Genomic DNA, 26,465 nt, shown 5'->3' with positions numbered 1-26,465 from the left:
GAAACCCCTGGGGGTCAGCCTAAGGACACCCCACACTCTCAGGGGTTTTACGTCCAGGAACCCCACCTGGTTTTCATAACTAATTGCTTTGGCAGGGAAAGGGGGAAGAGTTACCTTTGTAAAATAAACTCAGAACATTCTCCATAACAAAGGCCTGTTGGGGGGCTGGGAGGTTTACCAGAGTCTAAGCCCAGCTGGGGAAGGGCATTTCACACCAGTCCCCTCTAGCCTTCCTGTCTCATCCAAGTGTGGGGAGAGTAAAATTGAAAACTCATGTTTTTCTATACATTCTACTCACACACTCTTCTGACATTAAATACGGTGGGGTTTTTCCACACTGACCAATTCTCCAACACCAGCTGGGTGTCCGACAATTCAATTCAATTCTGACACTGTCTACCTGGAGTTACCATCAGATCCCACACGTTAAGGGCTCAGTCCACCAAGACTGCCCCTCCACTTCAGATGCCAATCACCAGTGTGGGCCTCGGGTACTTCTGACCTTCTGTGAATCGGGTTTCTACAGCTCCTCCTTGGTTTCGATAATTTGCTATAATGGCTCACAGAACTCAGGGAAACAGTTCACTTACTAGATTATTGGTTTATTGTAAAAGAAGACAACTTAGGAACAGCCAGATGGAAGAGATGCATAGGGCAAGGTATAGGAAGGGGTGTGGAGCTCCCATGCCCCCCCTCTGGGCACATCACTCTCCAGCACCATGGTGTGTTCACCAACTTGGAAGCTCTCCAACTCCCTAAATTAGGGTTTTTATAATGAAGGCTTTATTACATAGGCATGATTGATTGAATCTTTTGGCCATTAGCGATTAACTCAACCCTTAGCCCCTGTTACCTTCCTGGAGGTCAGAGGTTGAAAGGGGCTTGTTATGAATAGCAAAAGCCACTCCTTTCACTTTCATCTTTCCAGAGCTATTTCAGGAACAGGGACAAAAATTAGATAGGACAAAAGAAGCTCCTATCACTCTTATCATTAAGGAAATTACGAGTTTTAGGAGCTCTGGCCAGGAGCTGGGAACAAAGGCCAAACATATTTCTTATTCTGTATCGCAGAGGGGGATTAAGAAACAGGAAGGTCACAGCCCAAGGACACAGACCCACTAAAACACTGAAATCTCACCATAAAATTACAGAATGCTTCCTTACTACCACACCAACAGGACTCCAGTATAAGGATGCATTACAGCTAAAAGAGCTACAAAACACAGACTCTAGGGAAGCCCCAAAGTCAAGAGAGACAAAAATAGACACTAGGAATTTGAAGCCTCTGGGGCCTATAGCTACAGCAAACAAACAGAGCTTTACTTCTAGCCAGAATAACATAACCTCTCGTAGTGGAGGCTTATTTACCTCAGTTCCTATTACCTAATACAGCCAATAATGTCTCACTTTCAACAAAAAATTTTATGTGTGCTAAAAAAGGTAAGGGAAAACCCCACAGTCTGATAAGACAAAGCACATATCAGAACCAGATTCAGATATTACACAGATGTTGGTGTTATCAGATAGGAAAGGTAAATGACTAATATGTTTAAGAGTCTAGTGGTAAAAGTAAATAATATGCAAGAACAGATGGGTAATGTCAGCAGAGAGAAGGAAACTCTTAAGAAAGATTGAAAGGAAATGCTAGAAATGAAAAAGACTAACAGTGCCTCTGATGAGCTCATCAGTTGACACAGCCAAGGAAAGAATCAGTGAGTCTGGAGATAGGTCAATAGAAACTTCCCTACTGCAAAGGGAAAAAAGAATGAAAAACAACAAAAACACCGAATAGAACATCCAAGAACTATGGGACAATTTCAGAAGAGGTAAAATATGCATAATTGGAATACCAGAAGGAGAAAAAAAATGAGAGAATAAAGAAAAATATTATAAGTAATAATGGTCAAGAACTTTCCAAAATTAATGACAGTCACTACACCACAGGTCCAGAAAGCTCAGAGAACACCAAGCAGGATAAATACCAAAAATATACACCTATATATCATATTCATATCATATTCATATATCTTATTGAATATCTTATTCAAACTCTATAAATCAAAGACAAAGAAAACATCTTGAAAGAAACCAGAAGAAAAAACCATCTTACCTATAGTGGAAAAAAGAGAGCTGACTACTCATCAGAAACCATGCAAGAGGAGAGTGGAGTGAAATAAAGTGTTGAAAGATGCCTCCCAACCCCCAACCTAGAATTCTATATCTGGCAAAATTATCCTTCAAAAGTGAAGGAGAACGTTCTCAGATCAGTAGGAAATGCATCTCATCCACCTTTTGCTTTTCAAGAAATTGAGGTCCAGAGCTCTCAAGTGGCTAAACTAGAAAGGAGTGAGTAGATCCCAAAATCTTTTTTTCCCTTTTGCAAGTCAGGTTTTTAATTTTGTTTTTAAGTCAATGTTAGAAATTACGCAGTTCTAACCTTTCACTTTAAAACTGGAGAAGTTGAGAGAGCAAAACTGACATATTTGAGGTTGAACAGAAAGTTACTAGCCGACTTGGTGTTCAAACTCAGCTCTCCTGAATTATTTCCTACTGTAAGTTTGTTTTCTGAATGATTGAGTTTGAGCCTATATAAAATATTTTCCCTTGGAGGAGGGGAGAAAGACTTGATTCACAAATCGTGAAAACCTTAACGTTCCAACAGGAGCTTTAACGCTTAGGCGTACGTGCCGGCTCCCACCGCCCCCGCATAAGGAAGACTCTGCCAGGCAGTACTACAAGTCCCAGGCCGCTCCGCGGCGCGCGCGCTGCCCGCCGGGAGGCGTCTCCTGTGAGTCTGCGCGGGAAGTGGAAACCGGCGCGGAGGAGAAGCGGCGCGAGGGCCGCCCGGGCGGCGTCAGTTTGGCTGGTCTCCGCGCTGCTGGGCTCGCGGCCCGCGGTCCGGCCCCTCCGCCGCAGCCGCCATGTCCATGAAGGGCCGCTTCCCGATACGCCGCACCCTGCAGTACCTGGGCCAGGGGGACGTAGTGTTCAAGGACTCGGTGAAGGTCATGACGGTGAACTACAATACGCACGGGGAGCTGGGCGAGGGCGCCAGGTCAGTCCGAGCCGCCGGGTCCCACCAATAACTTAAGAGTCGTTGAGACCTGGCGCTGCGCTGGCCCCAGGGCCCCCATTGCACGGACGGGCAGCTGCCCCGGGTTCCACAGCAGAAGACGACCTCAGGGCCGCGTCGCGCCGGGTGGGGGCCGCGCTGACGGGGAGGCCGAAGCCTCCTCAGCCACCCGTGCCCCGCGGGCGGCGCGCGGTCCGGGTGGAGCCCAGCCTGGGGCGACCGACCCGCTGGGGTCCGGGCTCTTCCACCTGCTGGCTTTGGGAGAGTTGCTTTTCCTCAGTGTTGCGACCGGGGTGATACCTATGTCCCAGGGCCGATATGGGGGTGCAGTGGGAGGGGTAACAGCAGCTGGCATTTATTGAGTCCTCGTACGCGCAGCGCGTTTCTGAATGCTCCTCGTGCACTAGCTCGTTTGATTTCTACAGAAACCCCACTGTTCTCTTCACTCCGGGGATGAAGGAACGCAGGAGGTTAAGGAACTGGCTTGTCCAGGGTACCATAGTCAGCTGGTGAGGGGGCGGTTCTGAAAGGGGGCTTCGTTTTCGAAGGACTCATGACCCTTAGAGTGAAGGGACTGTCTGAGCTGCGCAGCGGCCCCCACCCCAACTCCTTAATGCTTTTCAGCCCGCAGGAGAGTCGGGACTCATTGAATGGAACTTGCAAGTGAAAGGTTTGAACTGAACCTGAGAAATGCAGCAGTGATTTGGGCTTTTCAGGTGTTAGGCATAAATTTACCGAGTGCCGATGCTGGGCCCCCAGCTGTTCCTGGGAATTCAAGTCCTGTCTTTCAGAAACTTTGGGATTGGGTGTGTGGGATGGATCAGAGTGAGACTGGAGAGCAACTCCCTGTGGAGGGTGGCCCCCCTATGGCGGGGCCTTCAGTGCAGGACTGTTCAGGAGAGCCAGCAGCTACCCCCTAGCCGTTTGCTTTCCACAGGTCAACGCAAGAACTTGAACCTACTTGGCGTGGGGTCAGCTGGGATGAGGGCTTCCTAGAAGACTCAGTCTTAGGGCTCAATGGGCACCCAGATACTCCTGCATAACCAACTTTGCATCCATCCATCCATCCATCTGCACCAGGAGTCACAGGGCAGAGGCCAGGCAGGTACAAACAAAGGAGGGAGACAGTCTGGATGGGCCTGCAGTAAACTGAAAACGTGCCTTGCCTCACGGGGCCATTCACTGCTTGGCTACATCTTAGCTATTTGGGCTCCATGGAAAATTTCTGACTTATCAAGGAGCCAGAAGTTCAGATTTTAATGTAAATCTCTGGTTTTTAAATGGCCAATCAAAATAGGCCTGCACATACTCGCATGCTCAAGTATTTTAATACTCTGGGTAAATAGGCGCCAAACAGCCATTCTGTGTTTCATTGTTCCTAGTGATAAGGGCTTGGCTGTCCCACTGGTGCCCTTTGGGTTTGAGCCTGTCAGACTTGCTCTTTGTAGCCCCACCGGCCTTTCTTTGCTTGTTCATGTGCCCTCAGCACTTCATCTGGCCCTGCATCCCAAGTGCCAGTGGCCAGTACAGCACCGGGCTAGCAAGTCTTAGGGTATCTGCTGGGTGTGTGGGGAGCTGCCTTATTCAGAGTCTGAGAGCTAAGTTCCTCCTCACCTCTGCCAGGTGTTCTTGCCTTTAAGATGCAATGGGAGAAGTAACAGCTGCTGGAATTTATTGAGTTCTTTGTCCAGCCTTGCGCCTCAGGATCCAGGTGAATTTGATAATGATGGAGCCCAATACTCACAGCCCTGATTCTTTGACCTACTGGTCATGGGACCCAGGGCAGTTTACTTTTCTGGCCATTTTTTTAAAATTAATTAATTAATTTATTTTTGGCTGCGTTGGGTCTTCGTTGCGGTGCGCGGGCTGTAGGCGCGCAGGCTCAGTAGTTGTGGTGCACGGCTTAGTTGCTCTGCGGCATGTGGGATCTTCCTGGGCTCGATTTGTGTCCCCTGCTTTGGCAGGTGGATTCTTAAACACTGTGCCGCCAGAGAAGCCCCTCATTGTAGTTTTGATTTGCATTTCTCTAATAATTAGTGATGTTGAGTATCTTTTCATGTGCTTCTTGGCCATCTGTATGTCTTCTTTGGAGAAATGTCTACGTAGGTCTTCTGCCCGTTCTTTGATTGTTTTTTTTTTTTATATTGAGCTGCATGAGCTGTTTGTCTGTTTCGGAGATTAATCCTTTGTTCATTGATTCGTTTGCAAATATTTTCTCCCATTCTGAGAGTTGTCTTTTCGTCTTGTTTATGGTTTCCTTTGCTGTGCAAAAGCTTTTTTTTTTTTTTTTTTTTTTTGGCGGTACACGGGCCTCTCACTGTTGTGGCCTCTCCCGTCGCGGAGCACAGGCTCCGGACGCGCAGGCTCAGCGGCCATGGCTCACGGGCCCAGCCGCTCCGCGGCATGTGGGATCTTCCCGGACCGGGGCACGAACCCGCGTCCCCTGCATCGGCAGGCGGACTCTCAACCACTGCGCCACCAGGGAAGCCCTGTGCAAAAGCTTTTAAGTTTCATTAGGTCCCATTTGTTTATTTTTGTTTTTATTTCCATTACTGTAGGAGGAGGGGCAAAAAAAGATCTTGCTGTGTTTTATGTCCAAGAGTGTTCTTCCAATGTTTTCCTCTAAGAGATTTATAGTGCCTAGTCTTACATTTAGGTCTTTAATCCATTTGGAGTTTATTTTTGTGTATGGTGTTAGGGAGTGTTCTAATTTCATTCTTTTATATATATATAAATTTATTTATTTTTAATTTTTAAATTTTTGGCTGCGTTGGGTCTTAGTTGCCACACATGGGCTTTCTCTGGTTGTGGTGAGCGGGGGCTACTCTCTGTTGCGGTGCACAGGCTTCTCGTTGCAGTGGCTTCTCTTGTGGAGCACGGGCTCTAGGCACACGGGCTTCAGTAGTTGTGGCACGTGGGCTCAGTAGTTGTGGTACTTGAGCTCTAGAGCACAGGCTCAGTAGTTTTGGCTCACGGGCTCTAGAGCACAGGCTCAGTAGTTGTGGTGCACGGGCTTAGGTGCTCCACGGCATGTGGGAATCTTCCCGGGTCAGGGCTCGAACCCGTGTCCCCTGCATTGTCAGGTGGATTCTTAACCACTGCGCCACCTGGGAAGCCCTAATTTCATTCTTTTACATGTAGCTGTCCAGTTTTCCCAGCACCACTTATTGAAGAGGCTGTCTTTTCTCCATTGTATATCCTCCAGAGGCAACAACTTTCAACTCTAACCATTCGATTACAATTTTACTCCCATATAGTTAAATACCATCTTAGAGAGCTCCTCCTTACTTTCTTAGCTTTAGGCTTCATCTGTTCACTTGCCACTGTGGAAGGCAAGAATTTAGCTCTTCCAGAAGCATTGCCGTTCCCTACCCCAGCACATGCATACTACTCGACCCCCCCCCCCATCCTCCCAATATAGTCATTTAAGAATTTTGGATAAATCAGTATTCACTGTTAAATTATTATGACTTTGTAAACACTGTACACAACTGAGTCAAACACTTCGATTATTTTTCCTTTTTGTTTTTGCAGTTTTTTGTTTTCCCTGGGGTTATTGTCACTGCTTTTGTTTTAACTGCAGATTCTGCCCCAATTATGGATGTCTCCCCAAGCAAATGGCACACAGTCAGGCCTTCTGTTGATCCTATCTTTTTCTTCTTGAGAATAAACTACAAGCTGCTATCTGGACTTGTCCTGCATTGCCATCATGTTGGCATAAACACCGAGGCACACAGCAGTAACTTGCTCTGGGTCATACTGGGAAGTGGTGAAGCCAGGCAGCCACGCTTCTACCCGCATACCACTCGCACCTTTCCATCGTCTGGTGTGGGGAGCGGGGTGGCAGCATGAAGCAGAGAATGCATTTAAATTTGGGTCATTGGGGAGGCTTTAATCAAGAGACTAATTGCAAAGGTGTGGCAAGGATGGGAAAAGAAACCACAAGGAACAGTGCAAGACCCCGGGTCTAGGCTGCAAAAGTGAGGAGAACGTTTGTTGGGACCTGGAGATGAAGAGGGCTGCCTGACAGGAGCCTGTGGAGCTGGGACTGAGCCTGGGGTCGAGCCAGGGAGATAAATACCTTGACTCTCCTCCTCCTTCCATTCTTTTGCCAGTGCTCCCTGTGGCTGAAGCCAGCACAAAGCCAGAGGGCAGGAAAGCCCACTTCCTAGCCCGTATCTGTTAGCTGCTCTGGATGGAGAGCAGGTGGAGAGGGATCCCGGTATACAGTTGTGTCATAGTTTATATAATCAGCCCGGCATTTAAGTTGTTCTGTTCCTTTGCTGTAACAAATAATGCTGCAGTAAACCTCACACATGTCTTTGTATTCAAGTGTGAGAATAACTAAAGGCAGAGGTGAAAACATTGAGTCAAGATCTGTGCTAGTTCCAAACTGACCTTCAAGGAGGTTAAACCAGTTGATATATTTAAGGAAACGTTTCCTCACTTTATAACTTAAAACTATTTATTTATTTATTTATTTTAGCAATCTAAGAGGTTAAAAAGGACCATTTTAATTTATGACTTTGTTGGGAAGATACTGAGGATCCTTCCTGTGATAGGCCATGTGGGTTTCTGCCTGTCTGTGGCCTTTGCCTCTAGTGTTGCATTATAAATGGTGTTAATGATGTGCAGAACTCTATATCAAGGGAATTAACCTTTTGTTTTGTGTTTTGCAAACATTTTTCTTCCTGTTTGGCAAATGTTAATTTTGTTTTTGGTAAAGTTTGCCTTGCAGAGGTTTTATTTATTTATTTATGGCTGCGTTGGGTCTTTGTTGCTGCATGCAGGCTTTCTCTAGTTGCGGTGAGCTGGGGCTACTCTTTGTTGCGGTGCGCGGGCTTCTCACTGCGGTGGCTTCTCTTGTTGCAGAGCACAGGCTCTAGGTGCGTGGGCTCAGTAGTTGTGGCTCGTGGGCTCTAGAGCGCAGGCTCAGTAGTTGTGGCGCACGGGCTTAGTTGCTTCGCGGCACGTGGGATCTTCCCCGAGCAGGGCTCGAACGCGTGTCCCCTGCAGCGGCAGGCAGAATCTCAACCACTGCGCCACCAGGGAAGCCCTATCTGTGTTTTAAACGTTCTGAGTTTAGAGGTTTCTCCACTCCTAGACTGTAAACGTATTCCCCGTGTTTGTTTCCGTGGTTGGTTTCCTGTTGCTTTTTAACTTGTGGTCTGATTTACACCAAGTGCTCGCCTGTAGATACACAGGCAGCTGTCACACCAGTCAAGACGGAGGACGTTTCATGGTTTCATGTTTATATTTATACTTCTGTTTTGGTGAGTTTTAGGCTAATATGCAACCTGAGATAGGGATGTAGATTTCTGTTCCCTAAAATGACAAACCAAGAGTCCCAACACCCACATTGAGACAACACGTTAGTGGATTCCTGAGACCTGCTTTTCCTACCTCCACCTTTTCGGGGGCGGGCAGGGTCCTCTTAGAATCTGATGAGTTCTGGACTTTCTCTTTAGAAGAATACACAGGTGCATACAATTTTCGGTTAAAAACTCTCATGGGTTTAATTTCTTCTGTTTTGCAGGAAATTCGTGTTTTTCAACATACCTCAGATCCAGTACAAGAACCCCTGGGTACAGATCATGATGTTTAAGAACATGACGCCAACACCCTTTCTGCGGTTCTACTTAGGTGAGTGCAGGACCCTCTGCCGTGACCCAGGCCTGGCTTTCCTCCCACGTTCCTCCTGTGTGGCAGTCAGCAGGGGCTGAGATGGAGCACTTGTAAACCTACGTTGGTCCTGTCGCCTTGGCTCCTGTACCCGGCACACAGTGACGGCGCGATCTGGTCTGGCCCTCTCCAGCCGCATCTCCTGTTGCTGCCACATCTCCTGCATACGCCTCACGGCATGTGGGCTAGTCTTCCCAGAGTCCCTTGCCGCACTGTGCTTTGTTGCCTTTGCTCATGTCGGTTCCTTTGCTGGAAGTCCCCTTTCTACTTTTCTTTGCTTAATTAAAAATTAAATCCTTTGGGACTCAGCTTGGGCACCATTTCACTCAGGAAACCTTACCTGCACCTTAGATTGGCCTCTCCCTTCCCTCAGTGCTGGCCACATTCTCTTGAACAGTGTATGTGTCTGCGTGTGGCCTCTATGGACCATGTGCGTTTACGTGATGCTCTCCTGTCCCTGTGAGGAGCAAACATGAAGATTTATTCAGTTAAATTGGGCTCAGTGCCTGGAAGTCAGAAGACCATATGTTCTAGCCCAACTCTCTACTCAGTCATTCTGATCCTGAGCGAGTAATGTTCCCACTTACATATTTCTAGGGGAAGGCCAAACATCTTCCTTACACGGTTACGAGAATCAAATGAAGTATAGACTGGGAAATTCGTCAGGAAAGAAAATGATGATGTTCTTTCATTCATTCAGCAAATATGTATCAAGTTCCTGTTAGGACCCAGGCACTGTTCTAGGTGCTTGGGGTGTCAGGGAGCCATACAAACAAAGATCTCTAGCCTTGTACAGATGATATTCCAGCAGGAGGAGATAGAATGAACAAGAAACTCAGTGACATGGTTTGTTAGAAGATGAGTGCTATGGAGAAAAGAAAATTAGAGCAAGGTGGAGGCAAGGAGAATGGTGGTGGTTGGCAATTTCGTGTATATATTTCGTGTTGGCGTTTTAAAAAATTAACTCTATTGAGGTATAATTTACCCATAATAAAATGGACACGTCTTAGGTGCGTGGAGTGATGAGTTCTGATAGATGTGACGGGCCTGTGTCACTGTTTCCTGGTGAAGACCCAAAAAGTCTCCCAGTACTGCTTTCCAGTTCCCAGTTCCCACTCCCAAGGGGAGCAACCACTGTTAGCAGTTCTTTTCTTTTTCTGGCCGCAGTGCACAGCTTGTGGGATCTTAGTTCCCTGACCAGGGATTGAACCCGGGCCCTCAGCAGTGAGCACAGAGTCCTAACCACTGGGGCCGCCAGGGAATTCCCTCTGTTAGCAGTTCTTTCACCATAGACTAGTTAGTTTTATTTGTTTCAGAACCTAATATAGAATCTCACAGTATATGTTCTTTTGTGTCTGGTTTCCACTTGTCTTTTCGAGATTCATCCATGTTATGTGTATCAGTAGCTTATTCATTTTTATTGCTGCGTAGTGCTCCATTATCAGAACATACCACAGTTTATCCATTCACTTGTTGATGAACATTTGGGTTTTCTATAGATGCCAAGACAGAGTTACAAGTATGAGGTTTATTGGAGATGGGGGGCAGGCAGGGAGAGTCTTCAGATGGCAAAGCACGTCTGACATCTCTGGAAGGAGGTCTGGCCAGGAGACGCCTCAGATGAGAAAGTCGGGGCTGGTCGGTAGGAAGCTCTGGCTGCGTGTTGGGCAGAAGCGGCAGGTCCTGGACGGGGACCTGGGAGAGCCGGGTGGGCTTAGCTCTGCTGCTGCAGCGGGTCCCAGAGACTCCTCCAAGGAGGGTCTTGCTCGAGGGGGGGTGTTAGCGGCTGCCTGCCGAGGGTGGTTTGGGGAAGGTGCATGTCTCTGTGGACCTAGGTATTCAGTTCTCCTGGGCACAGGCTCAGGATGGGCTTGCTGGGCCACAGCATAGGCACGTGACCTTCTTAGAAACCACCCAGACAGGCCTCCAAAATGGTTATGCCATTTGTCCCTGCAGTCCGCAGGGTGAGGGGTCCTGCTGGCCCCCCCGTCGTCACCCAAACTGGTCCTGTTGCTCATCTGCATTTCCTGTGGCTGCTGTAAGATCACCACGAGGTTGGTGGCTTAAAGTAATACAGATTTCTCATCTTAGTTTTGTAGGTTTGAAGTCCAACATGGGCTAAAATCAAGGTGTTCACAGAGCCTTCCTTCCTGGAGGCACTAGGGTGAATCCGTTTCCATGCCTTTTCCAGCTTCTAGAGGCCCCCACGTTCTCAATTTATTTATTTTTAAATTCTTTCTTTCTGTCTTATTTTTGGCTGTGTTGGGTCTAAGTTACTGTGCGTGGGCTTTCTGTAGTTCCGGTGAGTGGGGGCTGCTTTTCTTTGTGGTGCGCGGGCTTCTCATTGCGGTGGCTTTTCTTGTTGCGGAGCACGGGCTCTAGGCGTGCGGGCTTCAGTAGTTGTGGCTCGCAGGCTGTAGAGCGTGCTCAGTAGTTGTGGTGTGTGGGCTTAGTTGCTCTGCGGCATGTGGGATCTTCCCGGACCAGGGCTTGAACCCATGTCCCCTGTACTGACAGGCGGATCCTTAACCACTGCGCCACGAGGGAGGCCCGAGACCCCCACACGCTTTGGTTCGTGGTCCCTTCATCCTCGAAGCCAGCTGCGTTCGTGTCTGGCCCTCTCCAACAGTCACACGTTCCTCTGACCACAGCCCAGGAGGGTCTCCAACTTTAAGGACCTTGTGATTAATGGGGCTGCCAGATTATCCAGGAGAATCTCCCCATTTCTGGGTCCTTAGGTTTAATTTCATCTGCAGAGGCCCCTTGGCCATGTCAGGTGTTATATTCACAATTCTGGGGGACTAGGGGGTATCTTTGGGGGCCATTCTTCTCATCACATAAGTCTTTTCAGCCATTCCAGTGCCTGTATATCTCCTTGACATTTTAATTTGCATTTCCCTATATCTTTCCATGTGCTTATTGGCCATTCATTTATTTCTTTTGTAAAGAGTCTGTTTGGATCTTTTGTCCATTAAAAAAAAAAGTGGGGGCTCTTTTCTTGTTGAGTTGTTTATATATTCTGGATTCAGTTCCTTTGTCAGATGTATTGTGAATATTTTCTGTCTATGGCTGCCTTTTCATTTTCTTAATGGTGTCTTTTGAAGAGCAGAAGTTTTAATTTTGATGAATTCTAGCTTATCAGTTGTTTTCTTTTTTTTTTTTTTTTTTTTTTTTTTTTGCGGTACACGGGCCTCTCACTGTTGTGGCCTCTCCCATTGTGGAGCACAGGCTCCAGACACGCAGGCTCAGTGGCCGTGGCTCACAGGCCTAGCCGCTCCGCGGCATGTGGGATCCTCCCAGACCGGGGCACGAACCCGTGTCCCCTGCATCGGCAGGTGGACTCTCGACCACTGCGCCACCAGGGAAGCCCTCAGTTGTTTACTTTTATGTTTAGTACTTTTTGTGTCCTGTCCAAGAAATCTCTGCCTACCCCAAAGTCACAAAGATTTTTCTCCTGTGTTTCAAAACTGGGAGAGTCCTAGATTTACATTTAGGTCTATGATCTCGTTATTTGTGTATTAAGTGAGATAAGGATTGAGGTTCATTTTAGGTGTTTTAGATTTGGGATATTCAGCTGTTATAGCACCATTTGTTGAAAGACAATCCTTTCCTTTATTTTAGTTTCCTTGGCACCTTTGTCAGAAAAATTGACCATGAATGGATAAACAAAATCTGTATATTTATTCAGTGGAATATTATTCAACCATGAAAAGGAATGAAGTACTGGCACATGCTACAACACGGATGAGCCTTGAAAACATGCCAACGGAAAGAAGGCAGGTGCAAAAGGCCACATAGTGTGTGATTCCATTTGTGTGAGGTGTCCAGAACAGACAAAGCCATAGGGATAGGAAGTGGTTGTCAGGGGCTGGGGCTGGGGTGGTGTGGGGAATAGGAAGTGACTGCTTAATGGGTACAGGGTTTCTGTTTGGGGTCATGAGAAAGTGCTGGAACCTAGATAGTGGTGATGGATGCACAACATTGTGAGGGCATTAAAAACCACCAAATTTTACACTTTAAGCTGGTTAAAATGGGAGAATTCCCTGGAGGTCCAGTGGTTAGGACTCTGTGCTTTCACTGCCAAGGGAGCGGGTTTAATCCCTGGTCAGGGAACTAAGATCCTGCAAGCCGAATGGCACAGCAAAAAAAAAAAAAAAAAAAAGAAGTATAATTGATGTACAGTAATATTATATAAGTTACAGGTGTACAATATAGTGATTCACAATTTTTAAAGGTTATACTCCGTTTATAGTTGTTATAAAATATTGGCTATATTCCCCATGTTGTACAGTATATATTTGTAGCTTATTTTATATGCAATAGTCTGTACCTCTTACTCACCTACCCCTATGTTTCCCCTCCCTCCTTCCCTCTCCCCACTGGTAACCACTAGTTTGTTCTGTGAGTCTGTTTCTTTTTTGTTATATTCACCAGTCTGTTGTATTTTTTAGATTCCACAAATAAGTGCTATCATGCAGTATTTATCTCTGTCTGACTTAATTTCACTTAGCATAATGCCCTCCAAGTCCATCTATGTTGCTGCAGATGGCAAAATTTCATTCTTTTTTATGGCTAAGTAATATCCCATTGTGTGTGTGTGTATAGTACATCTTTATCCATTCATCTGTTGATGGGCATTTAGGATGCTTCCATATCTTGGCAATTATAAATAATGCTGCTATAAATATTGGGATGCGTGTATCTTTTTGAATTAGTGTGTTTTTTTCCAGGTATATACTCAGGAGTGGAATTGCTGGGTCATGTGGTGGTTCTATTTTTAGTTTTTTTGAGAAACCTCCATACTGTTTTCCATAGTAGCTGCACCGATTTACATTCCCACCAACAGTGTACAAGGGTCCCCTTTTCTCCACTTCCTCACCGACCTTTGTTATTTGTGGTCTTTTTGATGAATGCCATTCTGACAGGTGTGAGGTGATACGTCATTGTGGTTTTGAGTTGCATTTCCCTGATGATTAGGTATCTTGAGCATCTTTTAATGTGCCTGTTGGCCATCTGCATTTCCTTTTGGAAAAATGTCTATGCAGTTCTCCTGCCCATTTTTTAATCAGGTTAAGTATTTATTTATTTACTTGGCTGTGCCAGGTGTTTGTTGCCACATGAGGGATCTTTTAGTTGCGGCATGCGAACTCTTAGTTGCAGCATGGGGGATCTAGTTCCCTGACTAGGGTTCGAACCTGGGCCCCCTGCATTGGGAGCACAGAGTCTTAATCACTGGACCACCAGGGAAGTCCCTCATTTTGTTTTATGTTTTCCTTTGCTGTACAGACGCTTTTAAATTTAATTAGGTCCCATTTGTTTATTTTTGCTTTTATTTCCTTTGTTTTAGGAGACAGATCCCCAAAAAATATTGCTACGATTTATTTCAAAGAGTGTTCTGTGTTTTTTCTAGGAATTTTATGGTAGCTAGTGTTTATATTTAGGTCTTTAATCCATATTAAGTTTATTTTTGTAGATGGTGTTAGAAAATGTTTTAATTTCATTCTTTTACATGTAGGTGTCCAGTTTTCTCAGCACCACTTATTGAAGAGTGTCTTTTCTCCATTGTATGTTCTTGCCTTTTTTCTGGTAGATTAATTGACCATAAATGTGTGGGTTTATTTCTAGGCTCCCTATTCTGTTCCACTGGTCTATGTGTCTGTTTTTTTGTGCCAGTACCTTGCAGTTTTTGAATACTGTAGCATTCTGGTGTAGTCTGAAGTCAGCATGATTCCTCCAGCTCTGTTCTTCTTTCTTAAGATTGTTTTGGCTATTCGATTTTATTTCTGAACTCTTCATCCTCTTTAACTGATCTATATGTCTGTCCTTATGCTAATAGCACACTGTCTTGGTTTTTGTAATTCATAATATGTCTTAAGATCGGGAAGTGTAAATCCAACTTTGTTCCCCACCCCCCCTTTTTTTCCAAGATTAATTTGGCCCTTGTAGGTTCTTTGCATTTCCATATTGACTTTAAAATCTGCTTGCCAGTTTCTAGAAAAAAAGCTTGCTGGGATTTTGTTCAGAATTATATTATAGATCACTGAGGATAATGGACATTTAAAAAAATAAATTTATTTATTTTTGGCTGCATTGGGTCTTTGTTGCTGTGCGCTGGCTTTCTCTAGTTGGGGCGAGCGGGGGCTTCTCTTGTTGCGGAGCATGGGATCTAGGCGCGCGGGCTCAGTATTTGTGGTGCACGAGCTGTAGGCGCGCAGGCTCAGTAGTTGTGGTGCATGAGCTCTAGGCGCGCGGGCTCAGTAGTTGTAGTGCACAGGCTTAGTTGCTCCGTGGCATGTGGGATCTTCCTGGACCAGGGCTCGAACCCATGTCCGCTGCATTGGCAGGCGGATTCTTAATCACTGCGCTGCCAGGGAAGTCCCTGGACATTTTAATAATATTGAGTATGTTTTGTGACTATTGTAAATGGTATTTTTAAATTTTTCATTCTTCAGTTCTTTGGTCAGCACCAAACAACTTTGTAGAAGTACAGCTGATTTTGTACATGGGCCTTGTGTCTTGCAATCTTGGTAATTCATATTTCTAGAAGTTTTTATTTTCTAAATTCCTTAGGATTTTCTACATACACAATCATTACATCTGCAAATAAAATTCTCCCTTTCCAATCCTTTCTTTTTTGTGTGTCTTAATTCACTAGCTGATGTGGCTGTAAGATTTTGCATTTTTACCAGGAATTTAGGAAAGTTCCAGTTACTCTGCATCCTCACTAACACTTGGTATTGTGTTTAAAAAAATTTTAGCCACCTTAATATCTCACTGGTTTTATTTTGTATTTTCCTAATGACTGATGATATTGAGTATCTTTTCATGTGCTTATTATTATCAATTTTTGTTGTTGTTAAATGTTTATTCAGATATTTTGCCCATTTTTTCTTTGGATTGTCTTTTTGACATTGAATTGTGAGAGTTCTTTAGTCAGGATACAAGTCCTTTATCAGATATATGCTGCTCTTCCTCACTGAGTTGTCTTGTCATCTTTGCTGAAAATAAGTTGACCATAAATTTAGACCGAGTTCAGTTCCATTTCTATAGGCTGTTCTTTTGCTCAGTACCACGCTGACTTGATTACTGTAGCCTGTGGTAAAATTGAAATTGGGAAGTGAATGTTCTCCCTTTTTCTTGTTTGTCAAGGTTGTTTTGGCTGTTTTGGGTCCTCTGCATGAATTTTAGGCTCAATTTTTCCGTTTCTACAAAAACACCTGCTAGGATTTTTGGTAGGGATTGACTGAATCCATAGACTGATTGGGTAGGATTGCCATCTTAACAATACTAAATCTTTCTATCCATGAACATGGAGTTTCTATTTAAAATAGTATGTATGCTTTTCTACATACCTAAAGTTTATGTATGCTCACATCTAAAGAAATACGGAAAAAGGGCAGCATAATTGGTTACATAAACACTTACTTGACCGTTAAAATGTTTTTCCTCTAAAAGCAAATCCCAAATCACCACCATTTGAGGCCAGGCAGTGCCTTGCTGTGTTCTCAGCTTTCTTCCCCCCCTTTCCTCCTGTTTCCAGATACTGGGGAGCAAGTCCTTGTGGACGTGGAGACCAAGAGCAATAAGGAGATCATGGAGCACATCAAAAAGATTCTGGGGAAGAATGAGTGAGTTGTTGGGCTTGATCTGGAGGGGTGCAAACGTCTTGGCCCAGAGATGTGAGAGGGAGGAGATGGGCGCGCTGGGAGGGGTGTTGAGAGGGCGGACTCTGGCAGGAGCCTCGGATGCGGACCAGAGAGCGGGCCGGAGTCTGTGCGCCTGAACCTCTGAGCTGCAGCTCCCTGCACCGTGAAGATAAAGATGGTCCTTTCCTCCTGCGTCCACGGGAAGCTGAGAGGCATCTGGAACGCGCGCCCTTATGGCTGTGACCATGTCCCTCTTGGGGGATTTCAGCTTGGAGCTAGTGGGTGACCAACCCCAGGGCCTGCTGTGACACATTCCTTTTCTTCCCGTGAATGGAGGCAGGGAAGATGGGAAAGTCTGTCTTGAGAAAGTGCACAAAGGCACTTCCAGGCCCCTTGGTCCTGATTGCCTGTCCTCAGAGCTGGGGTCACCCCTTGCTACCCTTCACCGGGCTGCAGGCCTTCCTGTGCACCCCCCAGCCCCGGAGGCCCGGGGGGAGCAGGGAGCAGCGTAGGAGGTCTCCCTGGCAGATGCTGGGGCTCACTCGGCTGAGAAGTTTCCCACTTCCCAGCGGCTTGGAGCTGTGTCACCCACGCCTTGTTGCTGTCTGTGTTCTTTGGCAGGAAAACCCTCGAGAGAGAGGAGCAGGAGAAAAAACAGCTTTCTCACCCAGCCCACTTCGGTCCCCGAAAGTACTGCCTGCGGGAGTGCATCTGTGAGGTGGAGGGGCAGGTGCCCTGCCCGGGCCTGGTGCCGTTGCCCAGGGAAATGACAGGGAAGTACAAAGCAGCTCTGAAAGCCAGTGCCCAAGACTGAGGCCCCAGGAAAGCCCCTGGTCCTATTCCCCGGGAGACTGAAAATCTCTTTGCAATAAAAGGGTCTCCTTTGCACACTTGTGTAAAAGTGCATGGGGGGAGGGGAGGAGTTGGGCTGCAGCCAAGCTGCCCAGGGAACACCCTGTGCCATCAGGGCAATAAGTGCTTCAGAATCACTGAGCAGTGTGGCATGAATCCGGTCTGATAGGCCTTCGTAGGGACAGGGCTTTGGGGTCGGGAAGGTGTAAGGCCGCAGCCTGGTGACACCTCGTCTCAGTCCTGCAGCCCTTTCCTGGTCTCTAGTGCCTTCGACTCTTCTTCCAGGCCTTGCTCTGGAGAATAACGAAGAACTGCTGCGTGCGGCTCTGGCCGGAGCTGTCTGGCTGGTGGTATAGGCGTCCTCTCCAGTCAGTCTCTTTGGAGGTTTTCAGAAATCCCAGGGCACGCCTGTGTGCAGCGCTCGCATTGTAAACTAAAGCCAACTGACCACTGGGGCGAGGCTGTGCCAGAGGCCAAGGGGTCCCAGTGGAGGCCCAGAGCTGGCTCCCTGGCAAGGAGAGGGCGCCCCGCTCTGGCTCGGTCAGCCTTCACTTACTGAGGTTGGAAGAGGGGGTGAGGTGCCGCTCGGCCCGCCTGGGAGTCACGGATGTTGCTGTCACGTCAGTTGTGTTGGTTTCAGTCCTCAGGAGACACCAGGGCCCTCTAGGGTCACCTGAAGATTAGGTTCACTTGGTCAAGAGCGAAGGACTTGGACTGAAGCCGAAAGCTCCCTGTGAGGTGGGAAGAAAGGTAGTCCTTATCCCAGTGTGCGACTGGGATGGTTTATAGAAATGCTGCAGAAGTTGGGGGAAGTTCGGCTCCTTTCACATATGGTGCTCAGGTTATGGTTTACTGTGATGTTGTACCAGACCTGTGTTCAGGGTGATGGTGTAAACGTCGGGGTTGGGGGGAGGTGGGTGTGTGGGTCTGATGTGTAATGGGTAGCTGTCCTGAATGACCACAGGCTCACGAGGGTTGTTTAACTGAAATTCAACACTTTGGTGCTCTCCCCTCCAGCACCATTTCCGAGGGCGGCTAGAAAAACCTGTCCCCCATTCTAATCCCTCCCTGGGTGCTGGTCTCAGTTCCCGCCATGTTTCTGATACTGCTCCCAGCTGGTGGCAGCCATGGCCTTCACAGTGGCTGACTGGCCTTTTCAGAAAGAGTAAGCACTTACAGAAATGGCCCTCCCCTGCATGGTCCACAGGGGCGCCCCCAGGGTTGCTAAATAGGAGGATCGCCCTGAACTAAGCTAGTTTTTGACGCCTCTTTAGAGAGAGAATAAATGTCCAGTGCCTGACACGATGGCGCTGCTGTTACCGTTTGCGTGGACTATTTTATAGGTAGCAGGTAACATGCGTGGAGATAAACACCACTGGGGGGCATTATTCCTTTGCCATCTATTTCCTACTTCATTAGTGGTAAAAAAGATGGGTTTAATTTACAAAAATGGGAAGAAATTAGTAGAGAAGATTGCTATGAGGATCTTTTTTTGAATTTTGTTTATTTTTTTATACAGCAGGTTCTTATTAGTTACCGTTTTATATATATTAGTGTATATGTCAATCCCAGTCCTCTCGTATGAGGATCTTGTAATTGACATTTTCTAATTTTATCTGCATAAGCAGTGTTCATCCGATGGTTTTTGGCCTTTTTGGCCTTGTTCTCCTGAAGTGACCAATTTTCTTCTCATTTTGAGTTCTACCTGGCAAAGCCACTTAAAGCTATTTGGCTGCCTGTGGGTTCTGCCATGCATCTGACTTTGGACCTTAGAATCCTCATCTGTAAAATGAGAGGTCAGATGACATAATGAGCAAGTTCTAAAGTTCTGAAACTTTAAGAAGACATTTTTACCCTGCAGAGCAAATATCCTTACAGGAAGCATCTGCCGGTTTGAGGCCTGGCTCTGTGCACGTCTGTCTGTCTGGTGCCAGCGATCTGTGTGTCCGGCGGCCCAAGCTGTGCTCTGCTCCGCTCCAGGGAGGTCTGCGTGGCTTCTGGACACCACACCAAGGAGTGGCTCCACTGGAGGGACGCAGAGGGGATGATCCCGCCGACATTTTCGTTAAAGGTATTTACAATCCAGTGGACCATCAAGGGCTAAGTCACTTCTGGGCAAGGCTAAGGTGGGGTGCGAGCTGTAGGGGTCTGACGACCAGGGTGCCTCCTTGCCACCTACCTGGGGTTCAGGCAGAGCATTCTGGGTGCCTCTGGGGGTCAGGCGTTACCGATGTTACTATTACGAGGAGAAATGAGGAGCAGGATGCACATTATTAGTTTTTAATTCACTTTAATAGTATAAACCTCTTTTAGGTAGTAGTATTAAGCCACAACAATAATGCCACATTGAAACAGCATTTAATAAAATGCATAAAGCTAATTCATGCACTGCAATACTCTATATACAAACACAACAATGCAAATTCTTCGAGACTGAAGACATTGAGTAGATATAAAATTCGGTTTAAAAAGAACATGCTGTTTTTTAAATGCCATCGCATAAAAAAAGCTGATTTCAAGCTATACAGCTTTCACCAGATTTTAAACCTGGAATTAGAATGTGATGGCATAAACAATATTTTCTATATTGTGAAGGGCAGAGGTTACAGAAACGGTCCCAAAAATCTAACACCCCAATTTTCCTTTAACATACTTCTTTTAAAAGGGCTGATAGTGCAGCTACATTTTAACAGACAGCTCCAAACTACAGGTAAAAACTATGGTTTGTACTATGAAAAATGTGCAGTTTTCAGTTATAAAACTAGTTGAACACTGGTTTACAAGATAATTGGGAGAACGGAGAGAGTGCAGAAAAATACTCCCGCACTTGAGTTGTGTGTGGCAGCGGCATTTGAATCCATGAGAGCTCTGGTGGTTAAAATGGTAATTGACTACACTTTCCTAAAGAAAAGCCATTTTTAATGTAAAGACTACCATTTCTAATTGTTACCCAAGTGTTCAGCTTTATCACAGTCTGTCAATCGATAAATATTGCTGAGCCTTTTTCCCCAGCATTTCAGAATTATTATTGGCTTCTTAACTGAAAGTATAGCTGGGCATTAAAAATATCTCAGACAGGGCTTCCCTGGTGGCGCAGTGGTTGGGAGTCCGCCTGCCAATGCAGGGGACACGGGTTCGTGCCCTGGTCCGGGAGGATCCCACATGCTGCGGAGCAGCTGGGCCCATGAGCCATGGCCGCTGAGCCTGAGCATCTGGAGCCTGTGCTCCGCAACGGGAGAGGCCACAACAGTGAGAGGCCCGCATAATGCAAAAAAAAAAAAAAAAAAAAAAAAAATATCTCAGACATTCCTCACCCCCAAGATACTTTTTTTAAACTCACAGTTTAATTATTCTTAGATTACAGTTAAGGTAAATAGCCCCAAAGGAAAACTTTTAAAGATTCATTTAGAGACTGTCAGGCTTCCACTTGAGTTTTAACTGGAGAGCCACGTTCAATAGTGTGATTGTCACGACAGGCAAGGACATGGGAAAGGTCGAACAATCACTGTGGGATGAGGCCAGTGAAGTAGCAGGAGCTTTCGTCACATCAAAGCTATGGGAAGCTGAAGGCTAAACGACCCACCATCTCACAAAAGGCACCAAGTACTGTGGTCTCAATGAAGTATTTTCAAATATTTCAGTAAGCTTATTTTTTTAAAAAAAGTAACCTGTGGATTATGTGAGTTTTTGCAGTTATCCAGTGAATTCTTTCAGCAGGCCAGCTTTCAACCTTCCCACCATTCAGGTCTCTGCTTAGTAGGTGCATGAGCAACTACTGCTGGGCTGGGCCCTGGCTCCTGAGTGCTGTATCTCAGTTTAAAGCCTGATTAATGGGAAAATTCCTCAGAATAGACCTGGACAAGGAAAATTTGGCATTTGTAGCTTTAAGGGTATACATCTGTATAAAAATGCAATTTTTATCTGAAATTAAAAAATTTTAGAATCATAATTTATAGAAAGGAATAAGGTCAGTGGATTTCATTCACATGCTATATAGTTAGAGACAGAATTTAAAGATTTGTAATTTGTATACCATAGAAATCGGCCATCAACATTCAAGCTTCCTAGAGAATAGAAAGCAATGTCATCCTGCCAGGGCCTTTGTGTCTGGAACTTGCCCTGGTGCAGAGTGGACATTGACCTCAGGGCCTTTCCCAGCCAGGCTCACCCAAAGGAAAATGGAGTTAAAAAGTCTCAGCAAATCCATCCTGCTGAGGGACCATGGAACACCCACATCAATTTACTGTGAAAACTCTATCATAGATTCTCTGTAAAACAAAAGGAAAGTCTGGATATGTGGCTACATGTCTGTATACATAATGTACATCTATGTACACATACGCTATATACACTGTACATATAGAGAAGGTATAAACACATGTACATTCAGTCAGTCACACAAGCCTATAAATCTGTACACACACAATGCCGCCGAAGGGACCCCAGGGCTGAACACACAGAAGTGCCCGCTGGTGGGAGGCACAGGTGAGGAGGCCCAGGACTCTGTGTACAAAGACTCATCCCACTCAGTCATGATGAGGGGCTAGCTTTGCAAATTTACATCAAAGTTAAGACATTTTCCAAGAGCCGCACAATCTATGGAGAATGGAAGTGGGACAGTGAAGGATGTGGGTGTGTGCCCTGCTTTCTCCGGCCTTTCTAGGCTTTGAAGGGCACCATCCTCAAAAATAAAGGTGAGCATCAGAAGATGCCGCCTTTCATGACCTGGACTCAGAAGAGTTGTAATGTCACCTTCAGCCCCATTGCACATAAGGCCACTTCCACTGGAAAGTGGGCAACGCGTTTCCAGGCTCTAATCTGATCAGGCCCTGGAACTTGGATCTCCATCCAAAGGCTGCTTGTCAGGCAGGGCTGGGAGCAAGACTGCTCTGCTTGGTGTTCCCTCAAAGGATCAGCATTAAGAGCACTAGGTACAACGAGAGCCCTTCTAGTTCTTGGCTCCCTGCTGTGGCTACCCCCAAACAAGCTAGAGAACCAGCATGCAGTGTGGCTACAGCCCTGTGCCCCAGCGAGGGTGCTGCCGCCACATCGATCAGGGAGCCCGCTGGTGTGTCCACTGCCACCACCTCGGGAGAGAGTCTGCATTTAATACTGACGCCAACAGGCTAGAAAACGATCCCTCTTGAGGGCAATTACATAACATCTTACAAGTGACTACACCTGAAATTAAATATAAAAACCCAAACAACAAAAGAACCCTGACCACAGCCTCATGGCAGAGGTTAGACAATAAATAAGGTAGCCTCCCCACCCCACCCCAAACACACACACACAAATCAGAAGTGTGGTAAGTAACATACTTCCTTAAAAATACTTTCAAGGAATAACATGGAAAATATTTGCTTGAGTAACTTGGTCTTTCTCTACGTCTCTTCCGGTCCTGTTTTATGATTATATGTAATGAACTCCACAAATTTCAATACATAACTGTCCAACGTTATCTGAAATACCGATGGAAAAGAGCCCACTTCATCAAGAAGCAGTGGTGTACGTCTGTCCCCACCTCCCTTACGTACTCTCCTCACAGAGGGAGGGAGGGGTGGCTGGGCCAGGATTCTCGTGGCAAAGAATCCTGATCCTGGCTTATTTCACTCAGATGCAGACTACTCAGGGCTGGTCTCACTTCACTAAATCAGAGTTTCACAAACTACTAACAAGGGTTAAAAGCCTGGTGAAAGTTGAGCCCAAATATTTACTTGCAATCTCTTTAAATAATTCTTGACTCTGGGCTTCTTTTAACCAGTTTGACGAGAGAATGGACCTGCTGTCAAAGGCCTGAGATGATCTGGAGCGGCGAGAATTCAGGTCGTGTGGAGCTGATTTTTAAGGAAAAGCCCACTTCAAAGTAAGGCCAAGGGGATCTAGGAAACTAAGGAGGAGTGTTCAAAGCCCAACATGGTCCACTAGAATCAGCCATCAGCAGCGAAGGGACTCAGGGAGCAGGACCGGCTTAGAATCGGCTTTTCTCCCGGGCCGTCCTGCTGGAGTGGGGCATGTGCTTATCCAGGTGTTCACTGTCTCCCTGCTGGTACCACCTTCTGTTCCCAGCACAGACTTCAGTCTAGGTCTTGGCTAAGCTGCCCTCATACCTTAAAGCAACCTAAGCTGCCCTCATACCTTAAAGCAACCTGAGTATAAAAGCCTCACAGACACAGGACGCCCAGGGCAGCCAGCCAGTGTGGACCTTTTCACCATCACCGAGAAGTCAGACCTGAAAGATGTGACACAATACGTGTTCCCAGGGAGCTGCTACAGGATCAACAGACATGCTTACATCCAAAGTCAAAAGAACAGAAAAATAGGCAACTCGCTATGTAAGATGCACACAAGTGCTACAAAATGCCCTCTGTGAAAATCCTTCGCCACTTTTTGCCTTAATTTTGAAACGTAAATCACTTCAAAGTTAGAAAACCAAAAATTTAAGCTGTCAAAATTAAATCCTTCCCATTATTTTATAACGGGTACCCCCCCCAACTATTCTCCAAAATTTGCTCCCAAGGCATGAACGATAAATGATATAATTAGATCCAAACAGGAATTTCCAAGTTGGAGACACTGTTCCCAATAATTCCCACTTATGACTTCCGTAAGTGCCGCCGACAGCTTCAGATAGAGTCCCATCTTGCCGTGAGCCCGTGGCGGCGGCCCAGCACCCACGCGCAGCACACGAGGCACCCACCTTGCTCTCCTCAGCTTTACACGGCCATGGATGCCTGGAGGCGGGGGAGTGAGTGCACTGGGGTCTTTTGGGGTATCATCTGATCAAAAGGTTCAAGAAATACAATTAGCCTCACACTGTATTTTCTTAATCTGGGCTACACAGAAAGAAAGTACAGGTACCTGAGGCAGCCTTAATGTGTGCTGCTTCTTCACAACCAGGGGAACTATGGGCGCTTTTCTCCGACTAAACTTCCCAATAACCGCATTCTGTTCTTGTAAACAGTGGTCGCTATCACTTACAAGGAGAAGATGATAACTTTGGGGATTAAAGGTTGTTTGCATCCATCATGTAAAATGCTCCAGAGTTCGTCTGCTGGCACAACTGGGGGAACCCAAGTGCGTGCATGGTATGCCAGGATCATTGAGAAACCTGCCGACAGAGGTGCTGAGCCTGGAGACACTGAGAAACATGCCACTCAGCTCCACCACAGCTGCTGCCTGGGCAGGCAGCAAGACCCGCACCACAGTCCACCTCCCAGTTCGGACCGCAAGTGCAGGAACACAGGCCCTTCCCAAGGGGCATTTGGGATGGAAACTGCTGAGAAGGAGCCCTCGCACTCCTCCACCTGGAAAACATGCAACCACCCCACACTGTAGTCAGGAGGTCCCGGCAAGGGTTCAGAATGCTCACCTTGCACTTTTTGGTCAGAACGCTCCAACTGCTGTGAGTGGTGGAGGTGATTCGGGGATGTTTTCAGTTGCTGCAGGAATTGGCAGTTAACATCTGACTGGTTTAATCCAATTCTGAGAACCAGTCACCAGAAGAGCCCCGAGTTCAGAGGAGCCTGCAGATGCCCGTCACAGACCAGGACCAGAGGTCAGGGAACCTGACAAGCATCAGCTCTGGCTGAGGAAGCTTCGAATTCGGGTCACCACGATTGTGCCACCACACTCCCCCTGACTGCACGTACAGATAAGCTGCATCTTCATTCATTCCCGGGAGTTTAGCTCTACACCAGCAATATGTGCGTACAGTTAGGAATGATGCCTTCCTTCCTTAAGCATAAATGATTGTCTCCTGTAACCCTATTGCATTTTCACAGAAATCGTTAGTATTTCGGCAAAAGACATACACAGTTTTCCATTTGCCCTGCACATAGGCAAGATGTTGCTAACACTACACATTGATAAGAAGTGCTTAGAAAGTGCTAATATCATTACCCTGGTAATTAGTAGCTATTAATTCCAAGGACGTTTTTAATATATACACACATACTGTTGTTCTCTTAGGTTTAGTTTTCTTTAACTAGTCTCTGACATTATAAAACTTTGCTTTTGTTTTTTGCCCTTTGAGAATTTCTAAATAAAAACTGAGTTAAAAGATTGTTCCAAAATCTGCTGCTTCATCAAAAGGCATTAAAACATTTCTTATGGCAAGAAAGGATCCTACTAGTCTTTTAGTTGCTACTGTCTGGGATTAACAGATAAGAAGAAACCAGGTAGGAAATAGCTAAGATACTGGAAATATTTGCACATACCAAAATACCACTACTTTATTTTCTTTGTATTTGAGCAGTCCTGGGCAGATCCTGTGCTCCTCGGCAGGTGTGAGGTGTGCGCTATAGGCTGGCTCCGGTGATCTGGCCGTTATACTCTGCTGTCTCCATCTTGAGGATGTAGGGGATTATGCTGTCTATTGAAACATTGCCAATGAGACCAGTAAAAAAAAGTTCTTCTGTTATGTTGGAGCTCATCAGCCTGAGTGCTGGCAGGCGGACAAGAATCCGGGCCAACCTGTAAGAGGAAGGGTCATTAGAGAAGGGGGTTTGCTGCACTTCAGACTTCACCCTGGATAGGCTCCCAAGGGCCTTGTCTACTCTGCTCGGAACTGAATCAAACAAAAACATTCACTGTCCACCCTTGCTTTTCTGATTTCAACAGTTCCTCTTGTAGGAATTTATCATGAGCACAAAGATTATGTACAGATATGTTCCCTTCATTGTTTATAACAACTCTCCTCAGCCCCACCAAAAAGAAAAATCTGGAAACCTGTCAGAGGAGGGTAGGTTAAAATAAAGTATGGTGTCTCTATGGTGTCTCCATATAATGAATCACTACATACTCATTAAAGAGGATAATAAAGGTCTATATTCATTGATAAGAATTCCATGACATATTAGCTGAATAAAAACTTAAGAGGATGTGAGGGCTTCCCTGGTGGCTCAGCGGTTAAGAATCCCATGGGTTCGAGCCCTGGTCCAGGAAGATCCCACATGCTGCAGAGCAACTAAGCCCATGCGCCACAACTTCTGAGCCCACGTGCCACAACTACTGAAGCCTGCACGCCTAGAGCCTGTGCTCCGCAACAAGAGAAGTCACTGCAATGAGAAGCCCGCGCACCGCAATGAAGGGTAGCCTCCGCTCACCACAACTAGAGAAAGCCGGCGCACAGCAACGAAGACCCAACGCAGCCAAAAAAAAAAAAAAAAAGCGGATGTGAAACAGCAAGTACAGCGTGACCTCATTTGCGT

The 26,465-nt window shown here is 46.2% G+C and overlaps 2 protein-coding genes across 4 annotated transcripts in view; one reads left to right on the top strand and one right to left on the bottom strand.

Moving 5' to 3' along the window:
- The first annotated feature begins 2,804 nt into the window (after positions 1-2,804).
- MRPS25 (mitochondrial ribosomal protein S25) lies at positions 2,805-17,286 on the top strand. Its single transcript, XM_081245410.1, has 4 exons — positions 2,805-3,055; positions 8,610-8,716; positions 16,296-16,383; positions 17,023-17,286. The coding sequence occupies exons 1-4, from the start codon at positions 2,922-2,924 to the stop codon at positions 17,213-17,215; spliced, it is 522 nt and encodes a 173-aa protein (XP_081101536.1). The 5' UTR covers positions 2,805-2,921; the 3' UTR covers positions 17,216-17,286.
- A 2,237-nt stretch (positions 17,287-19,523) lies between these two features.
- Positions 19,524-26,465, bottom strand: part of NR2C2 (nuclear receptor subfamily 2 group C member 2) — a 98,409-nt gene continuing 91,467 nt past the window's right edge. For all 3 annotated transcript variants that reach the window (XM_081245409.1, XM_081245407.1, XM_081245408.1), the window contains 2 exons: positions 20,568-25,728; positions 19,524-20,338 (listed from right to left, as the gene is read on the bottom strand). In XM_081245409.1, the coding sequence (XP_081101535.1) occupies positions 25,554-25,728 (175 nt within the window). In that variant the 3' untranslated portion in view covers positions 19,524-20,338; positions 20,568-25,553. The remainder of the gene's footprint in view (positions 20,339-20,567; positions 25,729-26,465) is intronic.

Source organism: Mesoplodon bidens (assembly GCF_964165515.1).
Source record: "Mesoplodon bidens genome assembly, chromosome: 10".
NCBI classification, from domain to species: Eukaryota; Metazoa; Chordata; class Mammalia; order Artiodactyla; family Ziphiidae; genus Mesoplodon; species Mesoplodon bidens.
Note: the sequence above shows the minus strand (reverse complement) of the source record. Positions and strands in the feature narration are given on the sequence as shown.

What these genes read in the sequence shown, in the direction of transcription:
- MRPS25 (XM_081245410.1), top strand. Translation starts at nt 2,922, where the DNA reads ATGTCCATGAAGGGCCGCTTCCCGATACGCCGCACCCTGCAGTACCTG. An exon ending in GAGCTGGGCGAGGGCGCCAG is followed by an intron (nt 3,056 to 8,609) that starts GTCAGTCCGAGC and finishes TCTGTTTTGCAG; the next exon opens with GAAATTCGTGTTTTTCAACA. An exon ending in AAGATTCTGGGGAAGAATGA is followed by an intron (nt 16,384 to 17,022) that starts GTGAGTTGTTGG and finishes GTTCTTTGGCAG; the next exon opens with GAAAACCCTCGAGAGAGAGG.